Source organism: Neovison vison, chromosome 6 (genome assembly GCF_020171115.1).
Source record: "Neovison vison isolate M4711 chromosome 6, ASM_NN_V1, whole genome shotgun sequence".
In the NCBI taxonomy this organism is placed as follows: domain Eukaryota; kingdom Metazoa; phylum Chordata; class Mammalia; order Carnivora; family Mustelidae; genus Neogale; species Neogale vison.
In genome coordinates this window covers 136,713,169-136,735,000 of record NC_058096.1, presented here as the reverse complement: position 1 = coordinate 136,735,000, position 21,832 = coordinate 136,713,169, and the positions used below count along the sequence as shown (strand labels likewise).

General features: G+C 44.8%; 1 protein-coding gene and 1 long non-coding RNA gene across 3 annotated transcripts in view; one reads left to right on the top strand and one right to left on the bottom strand.

Moving 5' to 3' along the window:
* Positions 1-6,664, top strand: part of LOC122908968 — a 27,011-nt gene extending 20,347 nt beyond the window's left edge. The window contains exons 4-7 of one of the 2 annotated variants that reach the window (XR_006385058.1): positions 1,115-1,224; positions 1,604-1,699; positions 4,474-4,607; positions 6,127-6,664. This is a non-coding gene — a long non-coding RNA (uncharacterized LOC122908968). Of the gene's footprint in view, positions 1-1,114; positions 1,225-1,603; positions 1,700-1,838; positions 1,860-4,473; positions 4,608-6,126 lie in introns of those variants that run through there. The other variant, XR_006385059.1, reaches the window with a different exon arrangement.
* Positions 6,665-17,736: 11,072 nt separating this feature from the next.
* EIF1B (eukaryotic translation initiation factor 1B) lies at positions 17,737-20,470 on the bottom strand. Its single transcript, XM_044252422.1, has 4 exons — positions 20,178-20,470; positions 19,083-19,246; positions 18,573-18,674; positions 17,737-18,141 (listed from the first exon to the last, which is right to left on the bottom strand). Exons 1-4 carry the CDS (start codon positions 20,206-20,208, stop codon positions 18,097-18,099), a joined length of 342 nt encoding a protein of 113 aa, XP_044108357.1. The 5' UTR covers positions 20,209-20,470; the 3' UTR covers positions 17,737-18,096.
* Between the last annotated feature and the right edge of the window lie 1,362 nt (positions 20,471-21,832).

Sequence of the window (21,832 nt, the reverse complement as noted above, 5' to 3'; positions counted from 1 at the left end):
TGGGACAATAAGCCGGCTTCTCTGTCCACTGCCAAGCTGACTTAACTGCTCAGAGAAGTCACGGGAAGATCAGAAAAGCCACCATCTGGGCTCGGGCATGGGCCTTCTCATACATAGACTCTCAGACGTTGGGTGAGAGGCAGAAGCAATTTGAGTGGCAGTCCCCTCACCAGTGAAGTGGGGATGAGGTCACTTGCCTTACCCCATCCCCGCGGGGGGTTCTCGTGAGATAACACCTGCCAGGGGTAGGCCTGCTGCATGGTCACACGGGAATTTAGTGCAAGAACATGATAGTCATGAAGAAGACAGACTTCATGGAAATTTCAAAGCAAACCTTAGTGGTGCCAGGCTTTGGAGTGACAGAAACTGGCCCCCCAGCAGCTCTAGGGGCTTCAGGGAATGCAGTTGGCCCATTATCACGGTAACACCAACAATGCTAGTGATGGTAGTGACAATGAGGCTAATAGGAAAGTTGAGTGAGCACCGACTCTGTGCAGGGCACACCGACTCTGTGCAGGTCTGTGCTCAGACCTTTCTACACATTGTCTCGTGCATTTATTCACTCCTCAGCAGGACCCAGGAGCCATTTTCACCCCGTTAGCCCTCCCCACCAGTGAACTACCCAACCCCAGTTTAGGCCAATGTCCCGATCGCCCATGCTCCTCCTCAGCTGGGGTCTCTCCTGGGTCTCTTTTCAGAAAGCTGCAAGGCCTACCAGCTGCTTGATCATTTCCCTCTTTACCAGCTCAAGTTTCTGACACCGGGAACATTCCCAGTCTGTCAGGACCCGAGACTCATGCAATTTCAGAGACACTCTTTGGAAAGAGAGAAAAATGCATGCATGCGTAGCTAGGTTTGGGGTCCTGGTGGAAGCCTAGATGGGAGTGTGAATCTGAAAGTGTGTTTGTTTCAGGGTGAGCCTGTCAAGGCTGGAGTTTAATAATAAGCTGCTTTGGTGGCTGGGATGGAGAGTGACATTTTATGGCAGTTAGAAGCTGGTGCCTTTAAGACTGAGTCCTGTGGCTGATGTTCTTTTCCCAACAGTGCAGGGAAACTGGTCTTCCCAGGGAGAACTTGGCCATCTCCCCATCTCACCCGTCCCTCTCTTCTTCAGCCAGAAGCTGGACGTGGGAGAGAGCAACTTCCCTGGGGCGGCAGACTAAGTGCGGGGGCTCCGTGGAGACCTGCCGGGGGAGGTGCAGACACGGAATGGATAATGATCAGGTGGCAATTCCAGTCCTGAGCGGTTGTTTCCTTGGTGCCCTCGGGGATCTGATGGGGATGAGGGATGGCTGGATCTAGCATAGTCTGGGACATTTATAGTGTTGGTGGGCCTATGGCCAAATCACCATCTTTAAACCATTAAAACTTTTCCATGTTTCCTAACAACCATCTCTGATGGTTTTCCCAGCAAAGGTACCGGGAAGTGGAAAGGTTTAAAGTTTTTAAGGCTCTTGACATGTAATTTTGTTCAAAGGAAATCCAAATTTCATTCTAGGAAGTTGTGCCAATTTTTCCAAAGAGGAAAATATGCCCACATCACAGCATCTTCCCCACTGGGTCCTCTCATTTAAAACAGTTCTATTTGTTGTTTTTCTCTCAGTTTTACAAAGGTAACAGCCATGCTCTTTATAAAAATTCAAATGTGACAGAGACATATAATGGAGAAATGTAAGACATCCCAACCAACCATCCACAGGTAACCATCATGAACAGTTTGGTGATTATTCATGCAGATCTTTTCTATGTATATACTAAGATGTCATTTTAATTTTTAAACAGAACATTGGCACACCTAATACACTTTTCTCTCTCTCTCTCTCTCTTTTTTTAAGTAGGCACGGAACGTAGTGTGGGGCTTGAATTCACGGATGCTGAAATCAAGACTTGAGCCGAGATTAAGAGTTGGATGCTTAACCAACAGAGCCACCCAGGTGCCCTGGCCACCTGCTTTTCTAACTTCCTCCTCACTTGCCAACCTGCCCTCTTGTCCAGTGTTCTCACCATGCCGTGGTCATCTACTCTCTCTTGGGACACTTTTTGACTGCTGAGTCTGCTTTCTGAAACTTGCCACCTCTCTCCCTTGGCTGCCCTAGAAACTCCTCAGGTCAAATGTATTTAACCATTCAGTCTCTGGTTGGTTGTTTCAAACTTCTTGGTATTAAAAACAATGATGCATGAGCCATCTGAATGCATTCAACCTTGTCCTCTTTTCTGATTCTCTGCTTGGTATAAATTCCCAGAGTGGAATTGAAAGACAGGAAGAGATTTCTTACTTAACTTTTTGATATGAAAATGATAAAATGTCCTGGATGAAATCATACAATCTGTGTGATCCTGCTGATTCTCCTCCTTTTCTCATTCTCTAGAAGTGGCAGACGCCAGGGGCACCTGGGAGGCTCAGTCAGTTAAGTATCTGCCTTCAGCTCAGGTCATGATCTCAGGGTCCTGGGATGGAGACCTGTGGCAGGCTCCTTGCTCAGCGGGGAGTCTGCTTCTCCCTCTCCCTCTGCCTGCTGCTCCCTCTGCTTGTGCTCTCTGACAAATAAATAAATTAAATTAAAAAAAAAAAAAAAAAGAAAAGAAAAAGTGGCAGATCCCAGACCAGGACTGTCATGAAGTGATTTCCCTGTTGCCACGTAGGAAGCCCTGCTTCTGGGAGTGCACATGCTTCACGGATGGAAGCCTGGAGGCTGCCCGCCTGTCCCTCTAGGGCTGTCTGGTGACTGCCATCCCCTACTTCCATCCTTTGTCTTTCACGAGTGGGCTGGGGCTGTCTCTCCAGGCTTCCTTTGATCCCATCTTTATGAAAGCCAAGGAACAATGCTGCCACTTCAGGCAGATGGACAGTGTATTTCCCTAGTTTCCAATATGGAGGCAGGTTTCCTTGTATCTTTTATTCTGTACACCAGTGTTTCAAACTTGCCTCATTTCAAGAATGTTTCTGAGCGCTTGTTAGAAAAGTAAATCCCTTCCCTCCACAGAGATTCCGAGGATGTGGGAGAGGATGGGTCTCGAGCATTTGTGTTTTCTCACTATGTCCTGGGCAGATTTAGAAAATGATTGCACAGATTGTTTCCATCACAAATGAGAAGTGGTCTTGGGTGTTCTCTCTTGGTAATCACATGCCATCTTATGTGTAAGTCTCATTTTCCTGAAAACATGACCAAGCTCTTTCCCTGGCAAGGCATTGAGTTTGGAGCCATGCTCAAATCACTTCATTTCTCCCCCTGTGTTACTAAACATAAGATCCCTGAGTTCTTGCTGAAGAAGCTGAGGCCCTTGAGAGGTTCTCTGGCTTGCCCTGGAAAGTGCTGGAGCCTGTATTTGAAAGCAGGGCTTCTGATTCAAAATCCACACTGACTCCCGTCATGAGACCACTGCCATGAGCCCTCGCTGCACAAAGTGTGGCTGGCAGATTCGCATCACCAGCCTCACCTGGGAGCTTGTTCAAAATTCAGAATCTCACGCATGCGCTAGAGCTCCTAAGTCAGAATCTGCCTTCTAACAAAATCAGCAGGTTATTCTCCCCACCCCCGCCAGCTTCATTGGGATATAATTCATATATAACAACGAGTCAGTTTAAGGCGTACAGTGTGATGATTTGACACACATATGTATTACAAAATGCTCACCACAATAAGGTTAGTTAATACATCCTTTACTTCACACAGTTACTATGTTGTTGTCATTCTTAAGGTGGAAGGTTAAAGCTCTACTCTCACGGCAGCTTTTGAGTATAGGATACAGTGTTGTTAACTGTAGTACTCATGTTGTAGTTGAACATATTCATCTTAGGACTGTAGTTTTATATCCTTTGGTCAATAGTGCCCATTTCTCCCACCACCCGCCCCTGACAACCACCTTTCCACTCCCTGGTCCTGTAAGTCCCATCTTTTTAGACTCCACATATAAGTGAGATTATACAGTCTTTGTCTTTCTCTGACTTGTTTTGCTTAGCATAATTCCCTCAATTATGAGATTCTGAGGATGTGGGAGAGGATGGTCCATCCATGTTGTCCCAAATGCAGGATTTCCCCCTTTTTTAAATGGCTGAACAATATTCTGTTTTAAACACACACATACACACCCCCCCCCCACATCTTTATCCATCTGTCCATCAAGGAACACTTAGGTTGTTTCCACATTTTGGCTATTGTGAATAACGCTGCCATGAACAGGACAGGGCAGGTATCTCCTTGAAAATAGTGAATTCGTTTTCTTCAGATAGATACCAGAGGTGGGACACCAGGTGGTTCTTAATCACATTAAATCTCAAGGAGTGCTTAAGAGGTGGTGGTTTGAATAGAAGTCATTTGAGAGAGAGAAACAGAGAGGATGCACATGAGGATATGTGCACCTTGGAAAGGTCTAATCATTCAAAGGCTGATGGTCCCCTCACTACTTCCTTTCTCACTCTGGTGGAAAATGGTTCCCCCAATAAAGAGTCTAACCTTCTTTTAATCCTTGAAGGTGATTTTTTGGGAGGACCGCTCATTTGTAATCGGAAACACGTCAGCCAGGTAGCTGTTCCAGGAGAAGAATCTCCAGGAAATGGCTGGACATTGCGACAACGGGACGCTGGGAAGCAAATGTTTCTTCCTCCTGTAAGTTCGCTGGACCTCCGGAACGAGAAGTTCTCAGAGGGAGATTTCTCTGCACCTTTTTAAACCAAAGTTTTTATTATGTTTTTATCTTGAGTGCCTGGAGCATCTAAGTGGTTAGCCAGTATCCTGTAACATCTCTACCTCTTCAGACATGGGGATCCTTTCCTCTAAAACAAACTCCAAGGCAAACAGATTAGAGCAAATATAAGAAAAGGAGGAGCTGGCCTTAAACAGGTCAATAGCGTCATCTATTGGTCACATATGGGTACTGCACCTACTATTTTTTTCCGGCTAGTAAAATTGTGGTTAAATAAGGCAAAGCTATCTGCTCCCCATCCCCACGCAGTAACAAAGAGGAACCACAAAGTGAAAAAGAAGTGCCATCTTCAAGGAAATTAGTTGCTACCTGATATCTCTAAGTACAATACTTGAAGAAAGTTTGACACCAGCACTAAAAATGGACCAGATCAAGGATGCCGAGAGCAGGTGCCAATTTTGGCAGCGTTGAGCAGGGAGGGTAGACCATAGCGTTCCCCAAGGAGTGGGAGGACCATAAATAACGGACACTAGAAAGTAGTTCTCAGGGAATGATAATGGAAAGACTAGCTGTCAAAACCTGTGGGTTGCACAAAGGAAATTTATATCCTTAAATGCTTACAACTGCAAAGATGAAAAGTTAAAAGTGAACGAGCTAAGCAACTAACTTTAGAAGTGACAAGAAGGACAGGACAAAGAAAGCGTGGTGGGGGGAGAAAATGATACAAGGCAGAAGTGAAAAAAAAGAAAAGAAATCTAGAATAGGTAGGGTCAAGGAAACCAAAGAAGTTTTGTGTGTTTTGTGTTTTGTTTGTTAAAAAAAAGTTTCTGGCAAACTGATCAAGAGAAATAGAGAGAAGGTACAAATAAGAATAGAAGAGGAACCACAATTACAGTGCTATGAAGATTAAGCACCTTAAGTTCAAAGCTTACTCTTTGTCCTTTAAAGATGACTAGTGAACAGGGGCTGCTGTCCCTGCCCCAAACCTAGTGAGCACATTGACTTAATCTTCAGGATTCTGCAGCCCCTGCTTCTAACAGGATGGTTGAAATGCCACCTTAGAGCTTTCTTTCTCACATTTTCACTTCATGCAACTTTTTGATATCTGCAAATTGGACATGACTAATGTCTTCTCCTTTATAATAATACAAGGGAACATTTGTTAAATGCTTATTATGTGCCAAGTACCATGTGAATATCCCCACGGTGATTTCTCTAGCTATCATTATCATCATCATCATCTCCATTTTAGAGATAAGGAAGCTGAGGTTTTGGGACATAGAGAACTCTCCCTGATATCGTGTAGCCTAAAAAACGGGACACCTGCTTGTGGCTCAGCAGTTGGGGTTTGGAGTCTCTCAGTCACAGAGAGAGCAGACAGAAGATTCCAGGTCTTTCCCACCAAAGTCCTAGTGACACCAACACTATGTGTGCCCAAAAGACAACTCTAAATGGTGTTTCTTTTTTCCTCTCCCTCTGCAGATGGAGTGGGGATATGCTCTGTGACTCGGGATGAATCCACGGAGGCACCTTTGGTCTTAGATGTAGGCACTGACTACCTGGAAGGGGTGTCCAAGGCTTTGGGGGACAACACTCTCTGGTCTGTTTTGGAAATAGCTCCTTTAACAGGCTTTCATCCATTGTTCCTGGGCTATTACATGTTACTTGTAAGGGCTCCTACTTTCAGGAGCTTCAGATAAAAGCCTGCTTTACATCAGGGAGAAGCGTGGTTTTGCAAAATGTTGTTGTAATCAGAATGAGCTGCTAACAGAAGTTTCTTGGTTCTATGTGTGATCTCTTTATGTGTGATGCTTCCTGTGTCATGTTAGAGTCCATAAACTATGAACCCTGGGCTGCTTCCAGCCTGTTGCTTGTTTCTCCGTGGCCAGCAAGTTCAGAAAGAAGGATGTTTCCATTTTTAAATGGTGGAGGACAAAATCAAAAGAAGAGTAGCATCTTGTGATATGTGAAACTCCTATGAAATTGAAATTTCAGGGTCCATAAATAAAGTTTTGTTGGAACACAGCCACACCAACTCTTTGACTACAGTCTGTGGTAGCTTTCTTGCTTCCAAGACGAGTCAGATTGTTGAAACAAAGACCGTCTGGCCGTTGTAAGACTCTCGGCAACACACAGAAAGCTCACTTGGGTTTTAACCTGGAGTTGCTCTGCCTTCCAGCATTTGGAGCCTTCCATCTCTCCCTGAGATATCAGGAGCCAGAGTGGGCGACACTTTTGGGTTCAGAGTCTAAGGTACTGGTATTGCAGGGGGGAAGAAATTTAGCTTTTTTCCTTATCCTTCTAGATCCTCCACTGGGAACTTGTAGATTGGGCAACAGAGACAGGTTAATAAGAAAACAAGAAACAGAAGTTTATTAACACGTGCATCACAGGAACACACAGGAGTGCTCAGTGATAAGTAGCTGAAAGGGATGCTTAGCACTTGGGTCCATGTAGCATCTTAACAAAGAACAGTAATTTTGTGGAGAAGTGGTAAGAGGAAGGGAGAAAGACTTTGAGCTCCTAGGGGCAGCCAGTTGTGGGAAGGCGAGTGTCAGCAGAAACCAGCGGTGTAAAGATGCTGGTTAGGCAGGTTTGTCATGTCCTCTGGTCATGTCTGCAGGCTGATAATGGTCTAGAGTTGTCTCCAGTCCTTCCTGGTAGAGAGATGAGGGCTGACACCTCTACAAATTTATGTCCTCCTTTTAGGCAAATACGGGGTAGGGCAGGGAGGGGTAATGGGCAGAGAGCTTTTCTTGTGTCTGCCTTCAGCTCAAAATAATTCTTATGCCAAAGTGGCATATTTTAGGGTGGCATATTCTGATCCTTTTCATTATAAAGATAGGGATGTTATGAGCTGGGAAGATAATTAGGGCATTTGGTTGCCCAGGAATCAAGCTATCCCCACAAGGTCCCTGAGAGAGAGAACAAATAATCTCTTGTTTATGGCCAGTTGATTTTTAACAAAGGTGACAGCCACTAAATGAGGGAAAGAATAATCTTTTCACCAAATGATGTTGGGACAACTGGGTATCTCCATGCCAAAGAATGAATTTAGATCCATGCCTTATACCAAATACACAAATTTCAAGTACAAATGGACCAACTAAGACTCCTGGAGGTCTCAATCAGTTGAGTGCCTGCCTTCCACTCAGGTGATGAACCCAGGGTCCTGGGATCAAGCCCTGCATTGGGCTCCTTGATCAATAGGGAGCCTGCTTCTCTCTCTCTGCCTGCCACTTCCCCTGCATGTGCTGTCTCAACCCAGTTACATTCACTGCATGACCCTGGAGCTCGCTGCAGACTCCTGTTTGCTCCTGCTTCTGGGACTGGGAAAATCCAAACCCCAGCCTGGCATACCCGGGATCACCGTCTCTCCTGAAGGGATCCTTCCCTCTCGCGCTTCCCACCAGTCTTTTGAAGGATTCACAGGACAGCTTTTCTGGCTTCTTCTGAGTTCTGTCTGTTCTGCATTCCCTGGTCCCCTATCTGCCCCCTCAGTAGTGAGGGCTCCTGACAGGCACGCCCTGGCCAAGGTGATGCCCACTTTGGCCCATCTTGACCATTGTTTCCTAATCTGCTCTCTCAGCCTCAGGGATGACACTCGGAGGAAGGCGGGGGGAGAGGGGTGCTGGCTGACTGTGCACCTTACATCAATGAGAGCCTTTAGATTCTCACAACCACCCTGGAGACAGAGATCATTATACCCATTGAGCCTCAGAGAGATTCAGTGACTTGTTCAAGGTCTCATAGTTCTGAGTGACTCCTGGGATTCAAACCCAGGTCTGCCTGGCTCCAAAGTTTGGCTTTCACAAATCGCAATGGAAACACCCAAAATGTCCACACCTGAGTCCGAGGCAAGATTCTAGGGAGTAGGGGTTATCAACCACTGGGGAAGAATAATTAATGACACAAAAATTGTTAATGGGAGAAAAAAAATCAACAAAATGGGTTGTAAAATAGAATATGCTAATTCTATATTCACTGTAAATATAACCATACCAAAAACCCAAAAAACTCTAAAGTTACACAATAACATGATAACAATGGGACCCAACATGTTGGAATTATGGGTAACTTATTTTTCCTTTGAGCTCTTCTGGATTTTCTGAGATTTTTTGGGCTCTTTCTGTTTTCCAAAAGGACTGCAAAAATGACATATTACAGAGATAACAATAGAAAAGTTTAAGCTGTCATGAAAAATAAAAGGCTTACTCTTTTATTTAATGATTTCCAGTACTAATAGCCAAAATATGAAACTGTCTTCCCTCAAGTGTAGCTAAAAAGTATTTTCTCTTTTTTCTTTGAAAGGGATGATATATACATATTTCTCAAAAATTGATTTGAAAGAAACTATAACACTTTGATAAATGTTAAAAACATTGCCCCCCCCTTTCTTTTTTAAAGTAGGTTCCACGTTCCGGGCTCAAGCTCATAGCTCTGAAATCAAGACCTGAGCTGAAATCAAAAGTCAGACACTTAACCAACTGAGCCATCCAGGCTTCCTTCCACTATCATTTTGTTTTTAAATTTTGTTGTTTTTGATTTTCTTTTGTTTGGTTTACACAAAACAGAAATTTAAAAAATTTTTCCAAATCAATTAATTTTTAAAGGTGCTAGCCTTTGAACAACTAGGAAAAGGGCAGAGAAAATCCTCCAATAAACATTATGGAATTAAAAGTCATTCTCAAGTACAGAAGGCTCTTCTTGGGGTGCCTGATTGGCTCAGTGGGTTAAAGCCTCTGCCTTTGGCTCAGGTCATGATCCCAGGGTCCTGGGATCGAGCCCCATGTTAGGCTCTCTGCTCAGCAAGGAGCCTGCTTCTCTCTCTCTCTCTCTACCTGCCTCTCTGCCTACTTGTGATCTCTGTCTGTCAAATAAATAAATAAAATCTTAAAAAAAAAAAAAAGAAGGCTCTTCTTGCTAATTTGCAAGAACTCCTTATATATATTCTAAAAACTTGCTCTAAACCTTTTATAGATTTTAGGCCTTATGATATTTTCTCTTATTGTCTGTTAACTTGGCCCAGTATGTTTTCAACAAAATACGGTCTTTAATTTTAACAGAGACCATACCATCAATTTGTGTCCTTATACTTTGTTTTGAGGTCCAGTTAAAAAATTCATTTCCCCTCATATTTATAGCAGCTTTATTTACCATAGCCAGAAGGTGAAAGAAACCCAAGTGTCCATCAGTGGATGAATGAGTGATCCAAATGCGGCACATACATACCACGGAGTATTTACTATTCAGCCTCTAAAAGGAAGGAAATTTTGATACATGCTACAACATGGATGACATTGTGCCAAATAAGTCAATCACAAGATGAAAAATACTGTCTGCTTCTGCTTATATGGGGTAACTAGAATAGTCAGATTCATGGAGATTGAAAGTACAATGGCAATTGCCAGGAGTAGTGGGAGGGCAGAACTAGGAATTACTGTTTGATGGGTACAGAGTTTCATCTCTTGCAAGATGAAAAGAGTTCTATGGATGGATGGTGGTAACATTGTAAATGTTATGCCACTGACTACACTTAAAAATGGCTTAGAGGGTAAATTGTATCTCATGTGTATTTTACAGTAGAAAAACCTCCTTTGGCATTTCAAAGTCACAACATATCCTACTGATTTTTTTGATTACCTTTATATTTTTGTCATTCACAATTAGATCTTTAAGCCAACTGGAATCCACCATTATTTATGCTTGTGAAATAGGGACCCAGCTTTTTCTTCATTTAGCCAAATTTTCCAACACTTTCAACTAAACAATCCATTCTTTTCCCCAGTGGACATCCACTGTGATAGAGAAGCTTTGTGGTAAGATTGTAACTAAGTCTCCTACAGCATCTCGGCAGGCTGGGGCACTTGGGTAATGTTGGTGAATGGCAAAGGGGATCTGGCACTCGGGGTTTTCCAAGGCCCTCATAGAATACGCCTCTGTCAGTCATTCTGCCAGCTTTCTTTCTCCTAGAACTGAATTCCACTCCTCTGCTCCACTCTAGAGAGACAGCATGGGAGACAGACAGGGCCAGGATTCTGTTTGCCAGGAATAATTGTGTTCAAACAATCCATTGACAAAAACCATCGTCCTTTGCCATGTCAGGGATGAATGTGCTTTTTCACAATTGGGAATGATCTACAGCTAAGTGATGTCATTGGACTGGAATTTCCCAAAGGGTGAGTGGAGGTTAGAGGAAAGGAGATTTAGTCATTTGTTCAATAAATATTTACCGAGCACATTTTCTCCCCCCAGACCCTGATCTAAGCACTGGGAGTAGGAGATACAGAGGTGTCTTAGCTTGGGTTCCCAAAGAAGGCTGCAATAAGGATTTAAGTGCAAGTAATTTATCTTGGAGGTAAGCTCAGAAAGTACTGGTTGAAGAATGGGGAATTGAGGCCAGAGAAGAAAGGAAGCCAATAAAGGGTACCATATTGACAGGTTATCATCATGAGCAGCTGAGGTCCCATCCTGCTGGGGAATTCTGGGAGCCAGTATAGAACATGCTTCCAGGTTTTCCCACCTGAGGGTGAGGAATCTGGGATACTACATACCAACTTCCCTCAGTCAGGGCTAGGCGACTGGTGTTAACTCCCTGGACTTCTATCCTACCCTGTCTAGTCCCAGCATGGTCCCTTGGCCAGAGAAAGCCCTCAAGGAAAGGTCATAGATGCTTGCAGTTGGATCACCCAGGGAACATGCACAGGAATGGTGAGTGCCAAGGGGATATGGGTGAGGCTCTGACTGCATCGCCTATAAGGGTCTCTCACGTTCCTTACATGTTAGTGGTGGGAAGAAGGGGAAGTGAACCCCAACAATTAATGAACAGGATACTTTTGAACAAATAGAAGTACTATGAAGAAAGCAAAATACAAGGTGTTTTGTTAGCAATGGATGGTAGGGGCTTGTTTAGACTGGGTAGTCAGGAATGCCCTCCTTGAGGTTTGAACTAAAACTGAGTGACAAGGGGACCTGGGTGGTTCAGGTGGTTGAGCGACGAACTCTTGGTTTTGGTTCAGGTCATGATCTCATGGGTCGTGGGACCTGGACTCCAGCTTCAAGCTCTGCGCTCAGTGGGGTGGTCTGTTGGAGATTCTTTCCCTCTGCCCCTGCCCTCACTAATGTGTGTGCTCTCTTCCTCTCTAAAATGAATAAACAAATCTTTTAGAACAATAAAATGCAGTGACAACAAGAGTGATGGAGGGGGACAGAGCATTGCAGGCAAAGTGAACACAAGTGCAAATGCACTAAGGCAGGGGACCACTATGGAAGCAGAGTAGTAAGTCAGAGGATGGATGGCAAGAACAAGAGGTAGGCAGCGAACAGGTCATTGAGATGCCATGAACCCTTGTAATATATTCAGCGTTAATATTAACTGCAGTGTTCACAGAAGATTTTGTGCAGAGAACTGACATAAAAATCTTATTTGAATTTTATAAAGGATCTTCAGGGTTTGTGTGGTCAATGGATACATGCAGATCAGTTGGGGGGCTACTTACCACCTGTGAAATCAGTGAAAAGTGAAAGACAATGGTGGCTCCAACTTGGACTAGGTCAGGAGATGCGGGAGGGAAGATGAACAGAGATATATTTTACAAATAGGAACTAGAAGACCTGATCAGATTTGGATGGGAATGTAGACAGTGAAGGAAGGGAAGATTCAAAGGTGATTAAGTTTTAGGCTTGAGTATTTTTGTGGATGGTGGTACCACCTGCTTAGATGAGGCTGATGGGAAAGAGAAATGGGGGGGGGTAGGGGAAGGTGGAGTCAATATTTCTGCTTCTGTCAGGTTGGTCATGAGATGCCTGTTACACATCCAAATGGATGGCAAGCAGGCTGATTAGCAGCTGAAGGGAATATGGGATCAAAAGAGGTTTTCTTTTCTTCCTATCTGAAAAATGGGAGATATTACAAGTATTTCTGCCTCTTGGAAAGGATCCAGCAGAGAAAGAAGAAATGAATGATGCAGAAAAAATAGAATAATTTAAGTGGTAATTCATAGAGAAGAGGGGACCATGCCCCAGAAATAAATGGAAGGTTTTGGTTTTGACGGGAGCAGGGACACTTCACTTCTTATAAACGGAAGAGAAGACAGAGAGTATGAACGACGGCCTGAGGTGGGAAGATTTGGAGCTGGAAAAATGAGAGATTTGCAAATATCTCAGTGACGGATGATGCAAATCCTTCTGCTGTGCAGAATGGAGGATGAGGGCTAAGGGAAAGGGAGAAACCAGTGTTTCTCTCCAGCTACCTCCTGCTGTTCTGTGCGGGCATGGAGTCAGTGGCTGCGTCTGACAAGGGTGGACCTCTTAACAAACGAGTACAGAGAGGACCAAAGGAGGTGAGGGTATTTGCAAGGTGGTGGTTGTTACAGTAGACCAGGGCATCCGTGCTGGGTCACAGGGTCTGTGAGCACCTGAGCAGACCCATGAAGAGCAGTCAGAGCTGAAGACTACAAGCTCTGGAAAGAGGCTAGCCACTTTTACTTTTATTGTAAGGGAGGTGAGGAAATGAGGGGCAATGCTTGGTCAAAATGTGGGAAGATCGAAGGATCTCTTGGAGAGGTGGTACATATTCTGGTAATACCTCCCTGGCACAGGGATTCCCAGGTCTGGAGCCCATCTCATGAAGCTGACCCTCACTGCATAGAATCGAATCCCTGCAGTATAATTTCCATGTTGCCCGGAACTCTCATTAGGCCTCCCCCGCTGGCGACAGTGAGGCTGTGCAAGTGGGTCCTGTTCTGGGCCTAACGGAGCATCTTGTATTGTGGCCTGAGGAGCTTCTGGGGAATCCAGTGACTACTTTTCCCAGGTAAAAATCGCCGATCTTCAGGTGACACTCAACATGGGTGTGTCCTTGTAGCCAAAGAAGGCACGCTAACCTGTGACAGAGGTTTAAATTGAAAGCCCCATACATTTAGGTTCTCTGTGTGTGTGTGTATGTGTGAAGCTACGGATCATGTTCCTCAACAGGTGACAATTGAGGAGAGCTTTAATTCTTTCTAGTTTAATCACCCATCCTCTGGAGGCCATAAACAGATGTCTCTGTTTACATTTGAGTTAAATTCCTTCTAATAACACTGTGGGAGATAGTGGGAGAGGAGGCTTTATATATCCCTCCGGCAAGACTGCAGAAGCATTTTCTTGTCTCTCCAGCAGAAAAGCAAATCGATATAGATTTTTATGGATTGCAATGATAAAGGATTGGCTGGATCAATATCTGCCTCCCATTTGAGGGATGGCAAAATTAAACTTGTCAGCTGGAGCTTTAATGATGCCCCCAACAACTGAAACCTCAGTAATTTACTGTGAACTGCCAGGCGCAAGCGAGGTCTTTAGGTGGCCACAAGGGGGTGATAAAGAATTACACACTTGCCCTGATCACTCCCCCACCTCCTCCACTTCTTTAATTCCCTACTTTTTAATAGCACAATTCCCCAGGGGAAGTCTATGTGTTTTATTTCAACAATCCTGGTCTACCAAGTAGGTCACCAGTGGTTCCAGTAGTCCAATCTGAATAGCGAGAGGGCTAACGTTTCCTGTATTTTAAAACGTCAGTGGCAATAAAGTCCCTGATTAGAGCGCACTCCGTTCATGACCAGGAGCAGGTGGGCCATTTTTCCGCACTTCAAAAAATTATACTATTTTCCAAATCCTTGATGTCTTCTCTGCAGAATTTGTCGTGGCTTACGTGGATTAAAGTACTTTCTGATTCCATCTCCACTGCCATACTGGATGCTGTCCCTTGCCTGAAGGACTCAGGAGGTTGGCCTGGGGCTCCAGTAAGAATGGGTAAAGGACACATGGACAAACCTGCAGGTCATAGCTACCCTCCTTTTAGACCGTGCTGTAAGGGTCAGAGGCCCTTCAAAATCCTCCAGGCTGGAACAGAGAGCTTCATTCAGCCTGAAGCCCAGTTTGGGGGCTGAGATCACTTAGATGCCCTGTGGGGGATTTTGACTTTGAATTTTAGTCCTCTTTAGGCCTTGAATGAACGGTACCTAATTGCTTTTTGCATGAAAAATGTCTGGAAGTCGTTCTTTCTTTTGAGATGAAGGCACCAACCATAATTCTAATCATGCCCTCAATTCGTTGGGAAAAGAGCTACAGACCAGTGGGAGCAGTACTACTGCTCCCCCTGCTAGGTCAAAATCAGATAGATGAGCTAATAGGTGAGCTACATGACCCACATGGGCATCCTCACAGCCCAGGCTAAGTTTTAAATGGCCATTTCGGTTCTCTGTATAGGTCAGAGACTCCCCACAGGCCACACGTCATTGAACGCAAAAACGCCTGGATTAGGGCTGTTCAAGGACAGTTTGAAATTCCCTCCTCTTCCTGGCATCAGTTCTGCTCTGAATGATTTTCCAGGCGTGAAGTAATACAGCCATTCCTCTCATTGATAGCTTTTCTTTTCCCAAGTTTCCATTATCAGGATAAAACAGAGTTAAATGCCTGCATAGCCATGCAAAAGGAGCTGTCAGTGCTGAGGGTCCTTTACATGGTTTTGCTCCTGCTTAATTCTAGCTGATTCACTTGGTCCCTTGACCCTGGACAAGCACCACGTGGCCTGGCTATCGCCTGTCAAGTAAGAGCAGCTGGTAGCAATCCACAGCAAGTGAGGATTCCCTCAGTTTTAGTTACAGCAGGGCCACCATTAACTCGTTTCCTTCCCACAAGGAATTCTGGCTTAGTAAGGGGGATCCTCAAGAGGCCCAATGGAACAAGCTAATGAGGTTGTGAGCAATCTGATGAGGTTCATTTTTCGGGAGCTGTAACTACCCATTCTTTTAGCGGTGACAGGTGGCACACAGAAGTCTGTTTGCATTCTCTAAGTTATTTTTGTTAACTGCCGTCTGAATGGGACTAGAACTGTTCCTTCCGTATTAGAGCTGCCCTTTCTAGGATGGTTGAGAACAGCTACAATTATGTGAATTCCTAAGTACATAGTGCAGGCTGCTTCCCCCAGGCTATTCTGGGCCTCAGGGGGTCTAGGATTGGAGACAGAGGTCACTGCTAGAAGCACTTTACTCCAGGTCCTGCCTCAACCAAAGGTTCATTTTCCTAATAGCCAAGACCTCTGCCATGTCTAGAAGATCAGGGACAATTTTACTTGTCCTCTATTCACTATTTTTCTTTCCACTTTGCATCTTGGGAGTACAGGCCACTAAATAAAGTGCAGATCTAAATATTCCACATGGGAAGCACAAGGAGGGAAGCCCCTCGGGCTGGTTATTTTTGCTACATTTGTTGAGTTGTAATCTATTTTCCCTCCTCCGTTATACAGGGCTGCCTAGTCCTTTTTGCCTCTGAAACAGACAAAAGCAGTTAGCTCTGCTCCCCTGCTCTTAGGTACCTCCAAGGCTGCCAGTCAGATTTTTCCACGAGAGTGATATTTATTCTAAGTTATTTGACGAAGTTTCAGCAAATTGTGGAAATCCACAGATCTTAATTACATCCTTTATTTCCATTGCATTGCAAACACTAGAAAGGAAAAGGTACATGACCTGTTCTTGCTCTGAGGATAGGGACTGCCCTGCAGGTGAGCAGGCCAGTCAGGTGTCTGGGGCTCATGGGCTGAAGGGAGATCAAGAGAGGCACTCCTCAAAGAAATCATTTTGTACCAGAGGCTTTTCATTCATCCAGTGGGAGTGGCCTGACACACTGATTATGGAGAGCTTACCTATGGGTGCCAAGAAGAGGGGCCTTTCTTGTGAGGGTTCTCTCTTCCCTGTCTTTGTTCAGTTTTAAAGGTCAACTATTTCCTGGGCACTAGCTTGGATTCCCTATTTTAAAACATTACAATGAGGAGACAACTCTTGAACACACGTTAACTTAGGTTTCTGCTTTATCGTTTTCATAAACTATTTCCATGGCACATCCCAACTAGAGGTGGAATCATTACAAAACATTACAGGTATAAAAACGAGGATTTCTCAGGTTAGCTGGAAAATGCTCTTAAACTGCTTGTTCTTGGTCAGATTTTTTCAGAAAGAGCCTCCCAAAGTCAGCACTGTATTCTGGTATACTCACACTTAACAGTTCCAGTCTTTCTTGGGAGTAGCACAGGGCAAGGAAATAACAAAACCTATTTAGTGTCTTTAAGAGATAAAATATGGTGGCCAATTTTGCTTTTCCAAAAGCAGTATTATATAAATATAAAATAGGGACAAGGGTTCAGCTGGGACAGAACATGGTGGTGGCCTGAGTGAGACACTTCTCACATCATTATTCCACCACATTAAGCTGGATTACCCATTTACAGATGCATTTTTTTGTCTTGGTGAAATGGATTTAATGACATGGCTTGTATAATGGAGCAAATTATTACTATTCCATAAAAAGCAGAAGCTTGTAACTCAAGAAGAAGAGTTGCAGAAATCTTCTAAGAGCTGCTCCAACCCCCCTAGCATTGTGACCTACGGTTCTCATTTCCTTTGGTGAAACCCATGTAGTGAAAGAACGTAAGTTTTCTGGCCTGGAGCCCTGAGCTGGCACCCCAATTCAGGCACTTCCTGGCACTCTGGGTAAATTAATCTCTGCATCTCTGTCTTCCATCTGTATGACAGTGATCCCACCCATCAACACTTGCAGGACAGTGCCTATGACTAAACTTATTTTCTGTCAGGAGCCTTCGGTATTATCTGGCATAATACTGGGACAGATTTATGTTGGCAGCCCAGAAACATCATCAATAAAAACATATAAAAGAATTCCATGTGTTAATACTTCTGAATTTAAATTGTACTTCATATTCTCTTTGAAAGTTTAACACTATTCTCATAGATCTTGGCTCTGGCCGAGCTTATACTCCTGTTCCTAGTAAGTCAGTAAATGAAGAGCACAAGTTATATAACAAATGCTCCCCTCCATCTTTGGATTTAACAGTAGGTAAAAACTAATTAGAATACTTGCCATGACCTGAACCGAAATCAAGAGTTGGATGCTTAACCAACTGAGCCACCTAGGCGCTCCTTATTTAAAAAACAACAACGAAAAAAAACCTTGCAGAATGAGAACTCCACCTATGAAAGACGAAATATGTGTATTTACTTGCTTAGATTTGGGAGCCTAATTGCTCACAAAGAATTCATAGATGTTTCTTTATTGTTAAGCTGCAACATACATGGTTTAATACAACAAAAAACATTTAATCAAATGAAAAAAAATAAACTGAACAATAAACAAATAAACACTCAAAACAAAATATTTTCCATTGGAAACATGTTAAGATGAATACGGGGTTTCATTACCATCTTACTGCAATTTTCTTATGTGTTACTAACCTACATACCCCATGTTTTCTGTAATCATGCAGGTGTGAATGGGAGTTTGAATGATTAAATACATGAAAAGTCCGTTTACTGCAGAGAATCATTTCACAAGGCAGCCAAACTGGGTTTAGAGAAGAAAATTATTCAAGAAATTCTCCATGTATTTAGGTTCATTTTAGAATCCATGAACCTTAAGCTGTTCCTCCTTGACAATGCCAACCTACAAAACAAAATTTAACAGAATCACTGAGAAATTTATCTATTTCATCCCTAAGAAAACATGGAGCGCTGATAATAAAAAGAATCATTGTTAATAGTCTACTGCAACACTGTTACTTACGGTATTAACTGTTAACACTAAACAATTCCACACACACTTAAATATCTCGATATGCCCCCAAACTCAACTGACGATGTAGGTACAGGAATGATCAGGTCACTCGATAACATAAGTGAATAAAGGTTCTATGGCCTTCAAAATAAGTACCAACTTTGTACTTCTCTATCAATTTACCTCATTCATACGAATTTCTTTTCTCTCTTTCTTTCTTTCTTTTAACTAAGGAGGAAATAATTCATAATTCATGTTGCCCTTCAATACAATTTTGGAAGAAATCTCAAGGTTGTACATAAAGCACCCAAGCCACTCACCTCCAAGAGAAACTGGCAAATGTTTTTTCTTTGGTCACCTTGAAGCTGAATAACCTCTCCGTATTCAGGATGTTCAATCACAGTACCATTACAGGCGAATTTCTAGAGAAGTGTATGTTTAACATAACTGAGTCAGATACAATGAGGTTTCATTTTCACCATAAGACTAATATTGACTACTTTGGTAGACTTGACCACGTTTAAGAAACAGCTTTTGTCTCCTGTAATCCCCAGCGCTCCCAAATTAATTTGCAAGTGAATCAGCAGGAAACATAAAGAAAATGATTTTACTTGGAACATCAAGAACTGAATGATTTTCATTTTGTCTGAAAGCCATGAAAATATTATTTTAAAATGGGAGACAACACAAATACCTGGGTGTTAACAGAACCAACACAGTTTTCTTAGGTCCAACCATTTTCACCCATACGGATTAAAAGTCAGGTAAATGTGTCCTATTCAGGAGTCATCAATAACTATAGTTTAACCTTTTCTTCCCAACACCTTTACCTTTTTGAAAGCTTTCACAAGTTTCTTTTTGTCATAATCATCTGCAATGCCCTGGACAGTAGTCAGTGTCTTTCTGCCGTTCCGTTGCTGGATTCTTATATGAATGTAATCCTCAGTCCCTGCCGGGAGTAAGTCGTCACCCTTAGTTGCATCAGCAAAGGGGTCTGCAAAGGGATACAAAAAAACATTCCAAACCAGAAAAACATCTTTTAGTCAGTCATTTCCAGATGTAGGGCACACTACAATCTAGCAGCAAAGAAGGTTCTAGTGCCTCTGCTTTTTTTTGCGGGTGGGGATGGGAGGGGGTGACGGGGCGAGGTATTAAGAAAACCACCAAGGTAGTATCACAAAAAGAGGAAAAATTTAAACAGCTACGTCCACAGACATGTGAATAGAAAACGTTGTTATTGGCAGACTGTTATCACTGAACGCAGTCCTCTAATGAGAAAAGAGCTTTCAAATAACCGTAATTTTATAGCTACTATAAAAACGTGCGTCATCTCGATTACATTCTGATGACAACAAAACAGTCAAAACGTGTCCACCCCAATCATTTCACCGTAACGGTGCCCTTCACAAGTAAACAAGAAAAAGAAACCTACATAGACACAGACGCACATAGACAGATCTGTCAAGAGGCGTAATTTCACAAATTACTAGGCAAACAGAGAAGCTGGACCGCAGCCCCGTGACAGATCAGAGGGCCGGATCCGCTTCTTTAACCAAATGCCCAAGAGTGCTGCTCCGAGTCCCCTCCGACCGCCGATGGACGCCGATCCCCAGCCCCGGGCCTGGCAACCCCTAGCCAGTGGAAAGGCAGGTCGGGGAGCGGCGGGCCCGGCTGGCAGAGGCGGGAGCCGGGGCAGGGGGTTCCGCGGGGAGGAAGCGGGGGCCGCAGCCGTCCTCGGGGAGGGGGTCGCCAGGGGCCCAGTCGCCATTTTCTGGGCGCCGAGACAAAGCCCCACTTGGGGTGCGGGGAGGGCAGCGGGGGGGCCCCTCGGGGCTGCGGGGCGGCCAGCGGCCCCGGCGAGGGCGGGTAGTGACGGCCGGCCGGGAGGCGCGCGGGGGCAGGGGGCGGTGGCGGCCTGATCTTACCGAAAGATTGGAGGTTCTGGATAGTGGACATGCGATACTAGTGTGAGGCCGGTGAGGGGATAAAATTCCTGCGGGGCCCGCCCGGATCACCGTGTCTGGCGGCTGCAGTGGCGAGAAAACGTAAATAAATAAAGAGACGCTTCGCCCCGGGGCTGGGATTCGGCTGGAGCGGCGGCGGCGGAAGCCGGGAGGAGGCAGGAAGAGGCGAAGGAGGAGGCGGAGGAAGAGGCGGCGGCCACGGAGGCGAAGACGCGAGAGAAGAGGCGGCGCTGTGGCTTCTCCCACAAAATGGCCGATGGAGGCTATTTAGCCGCGCCCGCCGCCCCTCCCTCGTGACACACCCGCGCCGGGCATCCTGGGACTTGTAGTTTTCTGGAGGCAGCCGAGCCCGTCCAGCCTGGGATTGGCGGGTTTCCGGGACCGCAATTCCCGGCAGTGAGCACGCCCTCCGGCTCCTGCAGAGGCGGGGGAAGAATTCAGGGGGCTGCGGGGCCGTCGGGGCAGAGCCCGCGGGTTTGGGGGGCCGTGCCCTACTCGGTGCCCAGGCTCTCTCACTGACTCCTTTTCTCTTGCCATACAGCGGCGGCGCCAAGGGGTTGGTATGGGGGGACATTCTTTGTCAGTTACCGTCGAGGCTTGGAGTAATATAATTAAAACCGAGGTGCAGAAGAAAATCAAGCACCCTAGCCCTGGCTTTCGACTCATTAGGCCGCTCAGCACCTCCTGCATCGCAATACCGGTCCCCCAATCTGACCCCGGCCCCTGGCCCCAGTTGGACAGGCAGCGTTAGTCCCCACGGAGGTTGGAGGTGAGAGAGCTCCTTGCACCATGCCCAACCCCCGCCCCCGGTTGGGCTGCCCTCCCATTCCCTAGCGCGGTGGTTCTCAGACTCCAGCGTGCATCTCCCAGAGGGCTTGATAAAACATGCATTGATAGACCTCAGAGCTTCTGTTTTGGGTCTGCTGTGTGACCCAAGAATTGGCAAATCTAACAAACTGCCAGGAGATGCTGATGCTACTGGTCTGAGACCACACCGCAAAATCACTGCGCAGCTTCACCAGGGGCCCGACATCCCGCGAGGACCAGTAAGTATCATCCAAACATACCAAAAAAACCAGCCTGTCAAGTTGGACACAGAACCTTGAAGAGGGTAGGTGCCAGCCATAGATTGAAGGTGAGCTCAGCAAACAGGTTAATTGATAGAGTCAGGTACCAGGGCTGCAACCGCTTATTGACAGAGCTACACACATAGAAAACAAACCTGAGACTTTGGGAATGGGCTCACCCAGGCAGGTGCTCAATTATCAAACTTGGTTGGCTTTCTGGAAAGAAACAGAGATACTAAAATTTAGGGATTCTTAAACTTTATTCGAGCCTTGGCAGTTTTGTGAAACCTAGGGAGGCCTTCTCAGAATCATGCTTTAAGTGCATAAAATAAAACATGGAGTATTACAAAGCAAACTAGTTATACTGAAATTAAAAACAATATGTTGGTAACACAGTATTGTTTCTTTTCTAATGCATTGATTAACAAGATCTGGTAGTAGGTCTAACAAGTACTAGAATTTCAAAAAGATGATGAAAGGTATTTTGAGAGACTTGTGACATCAGAAATGTGATGTGAAAATACCTGTTCTGTAGTGCAAAGTGGCAGG